The following is a 14,402-nucleotide window of genomic DNA, read 5'->3' as shown; positions in this document are numbered from 1 at the left end:
CTGAAGGGTGAGGGGTTTGGGGGAAAAGAGGAAGAGGAGGGGACAGGTCAGGTGGGGAGTGTTTGAGGTTTGCAGGTGAGAAGGTTTGGCAAGAAGACAGAGAGGCATAGAGACAGAGGTAGAGCAGAGGGATAGAGACAGAGGAACACTAAGAGCAGCAGTGAGAAGGCAAAGGGATGGAGAGGCAGAAGAGACAGACTAGGCAGAGATAATGAGAAAGAGACTGAAAGGGAGTAATAAGAGAAAGCCCCATACCAAGCCTCCTTTCTTCCACTGGCAAGTTGAGGGGCTTGGTATGTTTGGGGGAGACCCCCTGACTACCATTTTCAGTAGGAAAGGAAATCAAAAATCCATTCTTAGTTCTTCCCTTTCTCTCTCTCTAGCAGTGGCCAGGGGAAAGGAAGTGAGGGCAGGAGCAAAAGTGAGGATTTTGGAATTTTATTTATTTATTTATTGTGACTTTTCATTTTTTGGTATTTGGCTTTACTGAACTAGAAGGGCCCCTGTTCACTGTGCCCCATTTGTCCCTTATTCCCTAAACCCTGTCCTCCCTCAATACCCACCTACTTAAGCACTTGTATAAAGCCTCCAGGGTTGGGAATGGGAGTCAAGGACAAGAGGGCTGACATATGGTGAAGCTTCCAATCCATAATCACCCTACTTAATTGACCTTCCTGAGCCAAAGGGGTGGAATTGAATTCCAGTGGTCACGGAAACAGTACGCGGTTAGGGTTTAGGAGCTGGGGGAGCCAGCCTTGAACATCCAGGATCTATATGAGAGCCACTAAACTAACCCTCAGGTCCACCCTCATAGTACTGAGTTCTTTACCCAGAGGGTGTGGCCAGTTTACGCCCCAACTCCCCCCAGCCAAGAGAGAGACCAAAGAGCCTGTGGAATGCCCTTGCTCCCAGCCTCTATCTTCAGGTCAATGAAAAGAAGAGGGGAGAGAGGTCTGGGAAGGGTTACGAGGGGTTAAAAAAGGAGTAGTGAGGAGGCTGATGGTTACAAGGCATCTGAATCCAAATTACTGCTCTGGGCTAAGGAATAGAGCCAGCAGGCCAAGGTGGAAGGGATTCTGGAGCGGGGGACACTTTAGTCCCTCAACCCCAAAGCTCAGGGTGGAAGGGGGGAGAATAAGGGAGCAGAGTGTCTATAATTATTTTTATGTTTTATTCTTGGAATCTAGCAGTACTGGCAGCAGGGATGGGGACAAAACAGTGGGTAAAAGCATCTGACAAGGCCAATTAGAGCAGAGGATGGGAAGGACGGAGACTCCCTGGTTTGTTTGGAAGGCTAGGAAGCAGGCAGGGATTGGTTACCACTCCAAGTCACTAGCTGGGCCTATTCATCCTCCCACAATCCTGACCCACCCTCCTCTGGACTCACTGTGCCTCAGTTTCTTCCCCTCGATGGAATGAAAAATAGCAGCACCCGCCACAGCCAAGAGATGAATTCTGAGCACTTACCACGGGCACTTTATGGACATAAAATACCTCTCGCTGTGGGACAGATAACCAGGGCACCAGAACAGTGGTGAAGAGATGTGAGGCTTAGAGGAGTCGCAGCTTCAGAGTACAAGTCCCCCTCTGCCTCCCAGCTGGACCGTGCCTGAGCCAAGGAGCTGAGAATCTCCTGATTCACACCCTATCCGTACCTCGCCACCAGACTTCTTGGCTCCAGGCAAGAGCCTAGGGGGTCAGGAGAGGAGGGGAAAGAACCTTCAGTAAAATTGTTATTCTTAAGTAGAGCCAGTAGTGATGGTTCTTGATACAAACGGTACTGAACAAAGTTAAGCCCAAGCTGGAGAGCTGACCAGGAAGGCCGTTTTTCCCCAAGAGCATGACTCTCCCACCTGGTCCAGCCAATGGAAGGGGCAAAGGTATGTGACCACCCTTGGGAAGGTAGTGTTGGTTGGTGAGCTTTAGTATCTTATTCCCATTCCTGTAGTGAAAAAGTGAGATACGGTGTTTCAGTATAGGAATGGGCAGGGGCTATTAAGCATTTCAACTCTCCTCCTCGCATACAGCAGCTATGCTAATCCCCAGCCTCGCCTCTCTGACTCTATTCTTTATCCTTCCTTGTGGCCCAATCTCGGAGAACCGGCAACACCATTCACTTTTTCTTGGTGGAAGGAGAGGAACAGAGAAGTGAAGAACAGAAGATGCCTTCTCCAAGGTCAAATGCCCATGCCTCTTGATCTTGGCACAGGGTGGGGGTTTGGCAATAGGTATCAGATGACTTCCCTCTACAAATTCTATAGAGTTGGGGCATCAGATTTGGGGACACTTAGAATATGCCCCTTTACCACCAAATAAAGACCATTGGGGGAGGGTCTTTCTCTTATGAACATAAACCTGTGAGTTGAAGTCTCCTTTCCCTGGTCCTTCCCACCTCCAAAAAGGCCGGGGGGCATAGCCCAGTGGCCTAGTGGGAACTAGCACCCCCCTCCCACCTTACGATGTGTGGACCTCACCAGTGCCCTCAGATCATAATTAGTGTAATTATTATTTACTTTGTGTATTTGTTACACTGTGTGCGTGATTGCCTTTGTTTGTTAAGGGTGTCTGAGGAGTATGGGGCCGATGGGCACTGGAATGCCGGGAAAGGACTTTTTCACTGAGATCAAGGATTCCTGGAGGGAACCATTGCAAAAAGGCCATCAGGCAGTTTTCAAGTTATGTGACAGAGGGCAAAGATGGCCATAGGGTGCTCTGAGTTTTGGGATGGTCACATGACACAATCCAGCACTTGAACCTGAAAAAATAAAAATAAAAGCAGTCAAAGAATTTAGAATTCAGTGATGAGCTCTTCTCCCTAACCAAGCGCCAACATTTATACCTCAGACCAGGAACAGAAGAGGATCTGAGGATGTAACCTTGTGTTCAAGAACTAAGAAGATGGCGGTCATGGAGCAAGGGAAAACGACTATGGTCCTCTGGGGTGATGGTTGGGACACGCAGCCCAAGGGAGGGGACCTAGAACAACAATTCTCTAGAGAGCTTTATCAAAATAGTCCCAAATATTACAAAACCCTCTCCCAGCTTCCTGAGAATGGAAGATCTAAAAGTGCTCTTGAGACCATCCTGCTAATGTTTATCCTATTCTGTAGTTCCCTGATCCTAGGCTTCCTCAACAAAGTTTTACCAAAATCCACAAACTAAGCTAACATGGCCATTCACCTTGCCAGTGTACCAAAAGTGGTTAAGCATCTCAAAAATGTCTCCCGTGAACCTAGAGCACACTTCCAAGGCATAAGAGTTGGGTGTAGCAAAGAAATCTTCCCTTACATTAAAAAAAAAAAAAAGGAAGAAAAGCTACTGCAATATCCATCTGATCCAGAATGGGGGGACAGGGCCATGGAAGGTTCAACATGCCACCATGCTTTCCCCTGTCTTGTTAGTTTTATCTATAGAATGACCCCACCTCAGACCAAACTACAAGACCGAGGTTGAAAGAGGAAGACAGGTTGAGAGAGAAAAGTGCTACACACTGTGTCCTCCCAAGGAGCTGCTGTATCCACACCTACCCCTAGCGTTTTACCTGAGCTAAAACTCTTTTCTCCCCCTGCTGCTGTTTCCTACTTTGAGGACATTCAGAAGAAACCGAAAGATGACTTTTATCCCCCAACATCCTCCAACCCAAAGCATGAGTAGCTAGCCTATACTCTACCTGTCCATTTGGGGATGTCAGGGGCCCCAAGCTAAGCACCGCAGGCAGTGGCATCTATTTACAGCTTCTGCTCTCTAGTGAGGCTGACATAGGGAAGTCTGCCCCAGGCAACAATGTCAGCTTTCCTACCAATGAGCTGGGGTAAGGGAGCAATTAGGACTCCTACCTCTTTCCACTCTCTGAAATTCCTAATAATGTACCTGCATATGTAGTGTACACACACATACACATACTCAACCTAATCCACTCAATCCCTTACTCTTTAGCTGGAATCTATTTAGGGAAAAGGAAATCTTCTCACTGTAAATAACCTAGTAAAATTAAGATTTAATATTTATTGAACAAATACTATGCAAACTATGGTAAACAGATTGTGCCGAGTACATATCAATTCTCACAGGGTTGCTGTTGGTACAGGGTCTGGAGAGAGTCACAATAATTAATTTGTCCAGGGTCTCAGAGTCAGTAGAGCTAGTGTGGTAGAACAAGGAATTACACCTAAGTAGTTGAGAAGGGATAAGAAATAAAGCTGGGAGCACCCTGGGCTCAAAGAGTTTGCAAAGGTGTGAATTCCACCATTATTTGGTAATTTCTTTGGAGTTTAAAAACAGGTGTGGAAATGTTGCAGGAGAGGCGGAGGTTAGTTTCTGATGGATTTCAATAATCAGGTGAGTGACACTGCCTCTCAGAGGCCCTCATACAACAGGGAAAACAGTGAAGTTCCTTCCTTCCCTTCATCTGTTTCTCATGTTAGACATGGAAACAGGGCTCAACATTAAGAAATCCTGCTCTATTCCCATCGTTCTATACCCCTCACCCCACAGAAGCTTCTAACCCTGAATCTTCAGGAGTTCCCAGGAGTTGGCGTGGGGGAAGGACAGTTTGGAGTGATGGTGGAGAAAAAGAGAATGATCCTTGGAGAACCATAAAAAGGTGCAGATTTACAGCTGAGGAAGCTAGTTCCCTCCACATCTTTTATAGACTCCCTCATTAAGAGCTTTCAGGTATGCAGAGAATGTCACAGCTTCAGGACAGAAAAAAAAAAAAAAAAAAGCCTCAGTCAGCTAGCCACACCTGGATCTTGGATCAGCTAGACTAGTGAGACTGGGGGATAGGAAGGAAAGGTACTTGGATCCCAGAGAAAGGATTGGAAGCCTGGGTGCCCATTAATGTCTTAAAAGGGGCTTACTATTTAAAGACTAAATTAGTGGAAAAGACTGGCATCTTGATCTATTCATGCTCAAAAAGTATGTGTGGAATGACTATGAGACAAGAGGAGGAGGATTTGGTCATCAGGCTTGGAGATGAGAGACTTCTGACCAATGTTAAGAACAGCTGCTAGAATGAGATGAAAAGGTTAGTAAAAAACCCACATTATCAAGGATTTGGGGAGAGTGAGTTGAATCAGGGAAAGAATGATTAGACTTCAGAAAGAGAAGGCTTAGTGCTTTTATGGAAGGTTAGAGAGGATAAGGAGGTAAAGTGGCCTCTCCCTGGAGGATAAAGAGGAAAAAGGACGCCTGTGAATATGAGAGAATGTAAATAGGCTAAAAGGGATGGACTGAGCCAGGCCGGTGTGGCTCAGTGGTTGAGCGTTGACCTATGAACCAGGAGGTAAAGAGATAAGGAGATATACGTAGAGAATAAGGAGATAAACACTGAAGGATCCATTGTTCCACTCCATTATCACCATATGCTCCACCCCTTTACCTATTACTAATTTTTACCATCCTTGGGTAGAAAACCCTTACTAAATCTATAACCTCTCTCAAGTTGCAAAACAGAACTAATTCTCTCTGGTTCTGTTTTCAGAGTAGAGAGGAAAAATTAGTCTCAAATCAGGGCCTGGAGAAAAGAAAAGGGAGGCAGACAGAAGAGGCCAGAGGGAAGGAAACATTTACAGAATTCCCTTTTGTTCACTTTCCCAAAGTCTCAGAATGGGGCAAAATGTACAACAAATGGTTAATCTTTGGATCTGCTCTCCTAGGCAGTTTTCCTAAAGTGTCTAAACTTAGATCTCTACCCTCCTCAGCAACCAAAAACACTTTGTGGGAAGAGATTCTTGGGAAGAGAGGATCAAATTATTAGCTATTCATCACAAAATAAGGCAGAGGGTTTCAGTAGAAATGGGAACAAGAAATTATACCACAGCAACACAGCATGATTATGGTACCAGTCTTCAGGTAAGGTGTCAAGCTCTTAAGTTTTATTACCAAACAAACAAAAACCAACCTTATGTAGGTCCAGAAATAAAGATTAAGAGGAGAAACCTTATACCAACACATCAGAAAAGATTAAATAGATCTCAATCTATGTGAAACCAAATGCAAACAAGCAGCCTGCTTAGGGAGAGCCAAACCTTTCTAAGTAGGAGGCCCAGCAAGTACAATGGATTTTAATAATATTTAAGAAATGTTACTGCCAAAGCTGCAATAGTATACGTCTGCAACAGAAGACAAACTAGCACAGGGTTTGATTAGAAAGTAGAAGCCTCCTGTCCACTGCTTATGTGCCCAATGATCTAGGCAATAATGCTTAACACCTCTGACATCCTGTCATGCTTTGATTCCCTACACTTTCTTCTAGCTCTGAGGGGTACCCAGCCCATTTCCTTTCCTGAACTGCCTACCAACAGGGTCCCATATATTGGCTTTGGTTGAAACCAGACAGTATCACACCAGATCACTTTTGAAAATAAGACCCTTCTGGACTCCATTCTATGAGACTACCAATCATTAGCCCTTGTATTTTACATCCTCTGCACCTCCTAAAACCCATGGTACTCTCCCTATTTCACCCCAATGGGTCACATGAACCTGGAGAAGCAAAGACTCAGGGTAAAACTTGGCCTCTTCATGAAGGATAAAGAGGTAAAAGGATGCCTGTGAACATGAGAGAATATAAATAGGCATAAAGGGATGGACTCAACCCAGCGGTATGGCTCAGTGGTTAAGTGTTGACCTATGAAACAGGAGATCATGGTTCAATTCCCAGTCAGGACATATGCCCCAGATGCAGGCTTGGTCCCCAGTAGGGACGTGCAGGGGGGCAGCCAATCAATGATTCTCTCTCATCACTGATGTTCCTATCTCTCTCTCCTCTCCCTTCCTCTCTGAATATATTGATGGACTCAATTCTTTTCCTTAACCTTTTTTCTAATGGGTAAAAGCATTATGGCTAATTCCCTATATCTGTCCCTGAAGATCCCCATATCTGATTGAATCTGGCTCTAAGAACTCAAAGCAGTACCTAATAAAACACATTGTTCTCTTTTCTAATGATTTTTATTAACAAGCAAAATAATAATTAAAAAAACAAAACACAACAACAACAATCTTAAAGTTGGAACAGCAGTAAGTCAAACTGCTACTTAGTTCTCGGATGTACCTGGGGTACATGCTCTCTCATTGTGAGGCAGCACCTAGGCACATGACTGGGTATTTAGGTACATATGTGACCAAGAAGAGTCAGAGATGGAAACCACTGAAGAACAGAAAGCATTAAGAGTTTCTCATCAGGCAATCCCAAAGCGCTCTGCTCTTTTCCTCTTCTTTGCCTGTAAGGAAAAAGCAAGAAGAGAAAAATTAGATTGCAAGACAACAGTGGCCTGGGTTCCTGGCTGCTTCATTCCAAATTCACATGGATTGTCACATGGTTGAAGAAGGAGGGAAGGCCCAGGCTTGAGCTTGGCAGCCAAAGATTTCATTTCTGAATTTCTCTTGTTATCCAGTTAGAGCTGGGGAGGTTCAGTGGAAAAGCAGGGTGAGAGGGGAGAAGATTATAAGGAGACGGGTCAAGAAGGAAAGAGGAGAAAAATAGTAGTAGAAAATGGAAAGATGCCTTAAGGAGAGAGGACCATTCAGCCTTGTAGCAAGTTAGCCTCGAAATAGTGGACTCTTAACAGGCTGGGGAAAGTCTTCTAGTCAATGGGGAGATAGGAGATTTCAGAGGACAAAGGGTTGACCAATGCTATTTGGTGGAGGTGAGGGGAATGCCCTTTTGGACAGTCAGGCCCCCATAGCAGCTATTCCTAGGCTTCCAAATACAAAGAGCATACAATCTTCAATACCAATGTAATAAATGGGGAGAGAAGGTGAGTCCCAAACATGGATCTCTTAAGGGAGGACACATTGGAGACAGGGCAAAAAATGGGGAGGGGGCGGAGGAAAGAAACACCTTTTTGTTCTAAGAGTGACACAAAACAGCACTGAATCTATCCTCATTCCAACCACTGCCCCCAGCAAAGGGGAGACTTCTTTTTCATTCCATTCACACAGGAGGTTTAATTTAGATTAAAAAGAAAGGCTAAGTGTATACAGGCCCAGACCATTCCACCTGGATTATTGACACAATTCTTTGGAATAAAAAAAAAAAGCCATCTGGTTCATGTAAACTCCATGAGCCTCAGAAGTTACTTCTTCCTTACATACACTGATTCTTCCAATAAACGCCAATATTCCTTGCCACCCAACAAAATCCTCATCAGCCTTATCTTGGAGAGGCCAAATGTACCAGCATAGTGAGCCTAACACAGTTTCCTTGGGAAAAAGGGAGTATTAAAACAAGGGAGTAGATTTAAAACAAGCCTAAGTTTATGGTTTATTTCTAGTTCCTCCTGGCAAATCAATAAGTAAGCAGATACTTACAATAGGTAATGATTTATTCTGAATTAGCATAAAAAACACAAATCCCTCTAGTTTTTTCCCAGTGAAGATGTAAATTGATCAGATTCCAAAATTTTCAGGGGGGGGGAGGGGGGAGAGAGAGAGAGAGAGAGAGAGAGAGAGAAAGAAATATGGATGAGAGAGAATCATTGATTGGCTGCCTCCTGCACATCCCCTACTGGATTGAGCTGGCAACCTGGGCATGTTCCCGACCAAGAATTGAACTGTGACTTCTTGGTTCATGCTCAACTACTGAGCACAGCAGCTAGGCAGTTTATTTTTATTATTCATAAAAAAAACACTAAAAAAAACTTCATAAGATTTTAAGTATATAAGTTAATAAATATTCAGAGGATATCTCCAGAGGTAGATGGAAAGAAAGAAGTAAATTTGGATTAAATGGTAGAAAGAACCTTCTAAACTCCTTTCCACCCAAATAATTTCTATAGTTCAAAACATATTTATTATTTCAGCTGTTCCTTATGTACACCTCAGGTGATACTTGGTCTCCATTACAGATATTATCATGTATCTGTAACAAGCAAAATAATAATTAAAATATTATTAAGAAAATTGACTATGAACCTTTCAATCAGCAAATCAGTATTGTCTGTCTATGTTCTGAGCAGTCTTCCAAAGCTTAAGGGTCAGTGAATGGGAGTTGTTATTCTAGGGGAAGCTGGAATGTGGATGAACTTAAGTCCTTTTTTTTTTTTTTGAACGTAAGTATTTAAAAAAAAATGTATTTTATTGATTTTTTACAGAGAGGAAAGGAGAGGGATAGAGAGTTAGAAACATCGATGAGAGAGAAACATCAATCAGCTGCCTCTTGCACACCCCCTACTGGGGATGTGCCCGCAACCAAGGTGCATGCCCTTGATCGGAATCGAACCTGGGACCCTTGAGTCCACAGGCCGACACTCTATCCACTGAGCCAAACCGGTTAGGGCTTGAACATAAGTCTTAAATAAAAAAGCCACTATCTCATTTTGAGAAACTATTTGTAAACAAAATGATAAGAAAAATAAATCTCATTTGAATCTATTGTCCTATTCCAGAGGGGAGTTAGGCACAACCATACTTGTGTCTGGGTTGGATATGGGCGTCATTAAATGATCAAAGAAATATGCTTGGCTGATTATCAGAGACATTGCTTACTGAATACTCTCAATATGACAGGTGTTATGTCAAGCATTCTACATAGAATCATCTATTTTTACATAGAAACATTTCATGCTTAAAATACCACTTCAAGGTAGGTATTACTCTCTCTACATCCCAGATGATGAAACGGACGTTAAAAAAAATATCATAACCTGGAGATTATTATGGTAAGTAAAATAAAACAGAGAAAGACAATATCACATGATCTCACTTATATGTAGAATCTAATGAGTAAAATAAACTGACGGGGTGTCGGGAGGAAAGTACCATATTTTGTAACAGCTATCAAGCAAAGGACAAAAGATCTTCTCATCTGAGCACTTAAGAAGTAGGCCAGGGAAATAATAGTGTTTCTCCACTCAGTTTGTTCATCCTCATTTCCCTTCAAGGGCTCTACGAAGCATTTATATATATTTTACCTCGGTATCCTCTGTGGTTCCTGTTCCAGCTGAACTTGTGACAATTCCAAATCGCTCCTTCCTCTTTTTCAGCTTCTCGTCATCTTCAGACTGTTCAGGGACAAAGAAAAGGGTTGAAACAAGCTAGCCTCCATTCACAAGGTAAATGGGAATAAAACTGTAACTTGTGGATCACAATATGCCAGCCAACCTTCTAAGAACTAAGGATTGCTCTGACTGGTTTGGAAGGATCACACAAACAGAAAAAAATAGATCAGAAAATGAATAAGCTAGTATACAGCATTTTGTCTCTAAAATGACTAAAAATTTAAGGCCTCAAAGATGGTGGATGACCCCAGCTGACAGAAAAAGGGTGATTGGAAGATCACAAAACAAATTGTGAACTTCAAGGCAGCCCTGGCCAGTGTGGCTCAGTTGGGTAAGTGTCCAGTGCCATTCCTGGTCAGCACATATACCCAGGTCAGGATGCAGGAGGGAAGCAACTGATTGATGTTTTTCTCTCACACTGATGTTTCTCTCTCTCTCTCTCTCTCCCCCCCTCCTCCTTTCCTCTCTCTAAAAATCAATAAAACTCACTAAAGAAACAAAACAAAAAACAAAACAACTTGGGGGCCGCTCGTGGCAATGGCACAAGCATGGTATCATTGATCCTGACTACTAAAGACCAGATTTCAGGAATGGCAAAAATGTTAGCAGTCTGTTGGTTCTGGCCAGTGTGGCTCAATTGGGTAGAGCGTCCCTGTGCACCAAGAGGTAGGGGATTTCGATTCTAGGTCAGAGCACGTTGGATCCTTAGTCTTGGTGTATATGGGAGGTAATTGATGTCTGTGTCTCTCTCTTTCTCTCCCCACTCCTCCCCCCTCCCTCCCTCAATTGAAAAACCATCTTTCAGTCCTGGGAGCCTTATATCTGTATAACAAAGATTCAAACTTTAAAACAAAGTACCTCCAAATGGCCTAGTGGTTTACTGTGGTACAATTATAACAGAAGTAAAGGAAAAGAAAGTCAACACTGACTATGAACCTTTCAAACCAATTAATGTATTATTGTATTTGTATGACAAATTCTATACAGAGGCTCTTACAGCACTACTTTCAGATGATAGCAAGTATGGCTTCATTGTAATAGATTATAGTGGTGTACTTTTTGGCACACTGCAAGGAAACACAAGAGAAGTCCTGCACATATTCACTGTGGATCTCCCTAAGAAACATGGTAAAGGAGGTCAGTTAGACATAATTATGTTCGGAAACTAGCTAAGACAGCTGGGCAGCTGTTTATTTCTGGGGACAAAGTGAATGTAGCTGGTCTCATTTTAGCTGATTCAGCTGACTTTATAATTTTTTTTTTTTTTAAATCCTCAAATAAGAACTAGAGAAGGATAAATCTCATTTCACAAAGAGACAGGATAAAAACATGAACTAATTTAGAGAATGCCCTTGCTAGAATGGTTTGCTAATAACTACAAAATTTGGAGCCTGACTGGTGTGGCACAGTTGGTTGAGCACTGTCCTGTGCACCAAAGGGTCATGGGTTCAATTCCTAGTCAGGGCACATATCCAGGTTGCGGTTTCAATCTCTGGTTAGGGTGAATGCAGGAGACAGCCAATCAATGTTTCTCTCTCACATTGATGTTTCTCTCTCTCTCTCTGTCTCTAAAAAAAAAAACAACACACATATCCTCGGGTGAGGATAACAAAAAAAATTTAGAGTTACATTGAAAAGTGTTACAGGCCCAGCCGGGTGTAGCTCAGTGGTTGAGCGTCGACCCAGGAACCAAGAGGCCACGGGTTTGATTCCTGGTCAGGGCATATGCCCAGGTTGCAGGCTCGATTCCCCAGTGGGGGGCGTGCAAGAGGCGGCCAATCAATGATTCTCTCTCATCGCTGATGTTCTCTCTCTCCCTCTCCCTTCCTCTCTGAAATCAATATATATATATTGATACAGGTAAGTCACAAGAACGATCCCAACTTGTGAAAAGTTTTGGTGGAATTGGAGGTATTTTGTGGTGCCTGTCGACATGGGTCCGGCAAAATGTGTTTCACCCCTTCTGCATCCAACCCAAGAAGCATACATGTAGTGGAATCCAACAGATTCCTTCCTTATAGTTGGAACATTTCCAGAACTTAATCCCTGAGCATTAGATATTAGAAAAAAAATTAAATAAAACCAGGCCCAACCCTACACTTTGGTTTATCAGCGCAGGAGCCTACAACTAGGTTCGTAAATGCCACTTTGGGCTAATTTAAACAAAAATCCTAATTACTCAACAAGATTTTATGATGAGCAAATAAAAATCTTTATGTGATTAGGTGAAAAAAACAACAACCAGAATCCCAGTTTTTACTTTTAAAAAATATATATATTTTATTGACTTTTTTACAGAGAGGAAGGGAGAGGGATAGAGTTAGAAACATCAATGAGAGAGAAACATCGATCAGCTGCCTCCTGCACACCTTCCACTGGGGATGTGTCCGCAACCAAGGTACATGCCCTTGACCGGAATTGAACCTGGGACCTTTCAGTCCGCAGGCCGATGCTCTGTCCACTGAACCAAATCGGTTAGGGCCCCAGTTTTTACTTTTCTCAATGGTGAAATTTGTTGTTCTTGTAATTTATAGAGAAGAATAAATTATTTTTTAAACATTCATACATAGAAACAAGTACTGTAAATCTTCAAAAGTTAACAGAAATGAGATTGTTAAAAAATAAAATAAGTAGGGCTTCAATATGCATAAGACAAGTAAAAACAAACTAGTAAATTTCTGCTGGAAAAATATTTGTCGTTTACAGAGCTAGGGTTAAACAAATTGAACAAGCAAAGCTGGATAGCTGCCCTGCTTTTGACTGAAGAGATGGCTCCTGTGATCTAGGAACAAAGTCGACTCCTTGGCTGGGGTGGACAATAGAGGTATTAAAAAATTCCTATGTTTCTGTAGGTCTCTGGATTGCCTTTCCTTTTGACTCTGTGGGTTTTGAGACACCCAGAGACACAGTGCCTACAGAAAGCAGGAATATGAATCCTTGGGGTTTTAAAAAATCCAGCTCAGGAGCACCACACAGAAGCTTTGTTCAAAAGTTTGTTTGAACGTTTTTAACTTGACCTTATGTTGGTTACCAAAGAAACTATCCTGGCCCATGGTGAGGGTGGGTATGTGAGGGTCTCTTGAGGTGTATAAGAGGATGAATTCTATGTCCAGATGTGCCAAGTTTGGGGGGAGGGGAACGAGACATCCAGAGAGCACACCTGAGTTTAGATGTTCAGTAATCCTAAGGCTGAGCTTTAAAATACTGGTGACTTGGGTTCGCAGAGAAGATGGAAAATGAGAAAATACCTGTTAAAATGGGATAAATAAAGTGGCAGGTCTGGGTCCTGATGGGAATATGTATGAGACTCTTACACTGAACAGTACTGGATGTTAACAGCAGCTCAGTCTTTAAACAGTTCTAGGAGAATGGCCAGCTCCAATTCTAATTTACTAAGCTGAAACATTCTCTCTAGTTACAGGGCAGGCATCATCAGTCTCTTGGATGCTTGGAAAATGTCCAGAGCATCTCTCTCTCTTAGAGAGATGACTGGTTCCTTGACTCACCTTACTTCAAAATCCTTTCAAACTATTCAGAGCTCTTTCAGCTTGAGAAACATGTTCATTTTTTCCTTTTTGCTGCATCTGCTTTCTGGTGAGTAAAAAGAAGCTAAGAAAAAGGTTGGTGGCTATGAAGGACTGAAAAATCCAACATGAGTTATCATTGGTTGATTATTATATGTGCCCTGCCTGCCTGACCGGTGATTGAATCCACAACCTTAAAGTATCAGGACAATGCTCTAATCAGCTGACCTACCTGGCCAGGGCTAGAACAGAATATTGCCTACATAGTGTTTTGTTGTTGTTAATCCTTCACCGTTTTTTCCTCAATGATTTTTTTTTAGAGAGAATGGAAGGGAGGGGGGAGAGACAGAGAGAGAGAAACATCGATGTAAGAGAGACACATCGATTGCTTGCCTCCCAGGGATTGAGCTTGCAACTGAGGTTTGTGCCCTTGAATGGAATCGGACCCATGATCCTTTATTCCTCAGGCCGAGGCTCTAACCACCGAGCAACTGGCTACGGCTTGCACATAGTTTTTCTGCCTTTTTCATTATAACCACCGGCAAAATCCATAGTGTGTGCATAACTTTTATAATCTAAGCTATTATAAAAGACTGAGCCAGGTCAGGCTGGTGAACCAGAGATCATGGTTAGATTTCCAGTCAGGTACATGACCGGTTTGCAGGCTCAGTCCCCAGTAGAGGGACGTCCAGGAGGCAGCAGATCAATGATTCTCTATGATCACTGATGCTTCTATCTCTTGTTCCCTCTCTCTTCCTCTCTGAAATCTCTCTCTATATATAAAAAGGTAATATGCAAATTAGGCCAGGACGCTGTAACAGTCACGACCAGCTGAGGAGGAGGGGCCTGGCGCAGGCACAGAGCCCGAGAGAAC

General features: G+C 42.9%; 1 protein-coding gene across 1 annotated transcript in view; it reads right to left on the bottom strand.

Annotated features, from left to right (window-relative positions):
• Positions 1-5,854: 5,854 nt before the first annotated feature.
• SARNP (SAP domain containing ribonucleoprotein) overlaps positions 5,855-14,402 on the bottom strand; it is a 60,487-nt gene continuing 51,939 nt past the window's right edge. Inside the window, exons 10-11 of the mRNA XM_008148596.3 lie at positions 9,918-10,007; positions 5,855-7,226 (exon numbers count right to left, since the gene is read on the bottom strand). Of these exons, the coding sequence (XP_008146818.1) occupies positions 7,185-7,226; positions 9,918-10,007 (132 nt within the window). The 3' untranslated portion in view covers positions 5,855-7,184. The remainder of the gene's footprint in view (positions 7,227-9,917; positions 10,008-14,402) is intronic.

This window comes from Eptesicus fuscus, chromosome 7, assembly GCF_027574615.1.
Source record: "Eptesicus fuscus isolate TK198812 chromosome 7, DD_ASM_mEF_20220401, whole genome shotgun sequence".
Taxonomy (NCBI): domain Eukaryota; kingdom Metazoa; phylum Chordata; class Mammalia; order Chiroptera; family Vespertilionidae; genus Eptesicus; species Eptesicus fuscus.
This window is presented reverse-complemented; position numbering and strand designations above follow the sequence as displayed.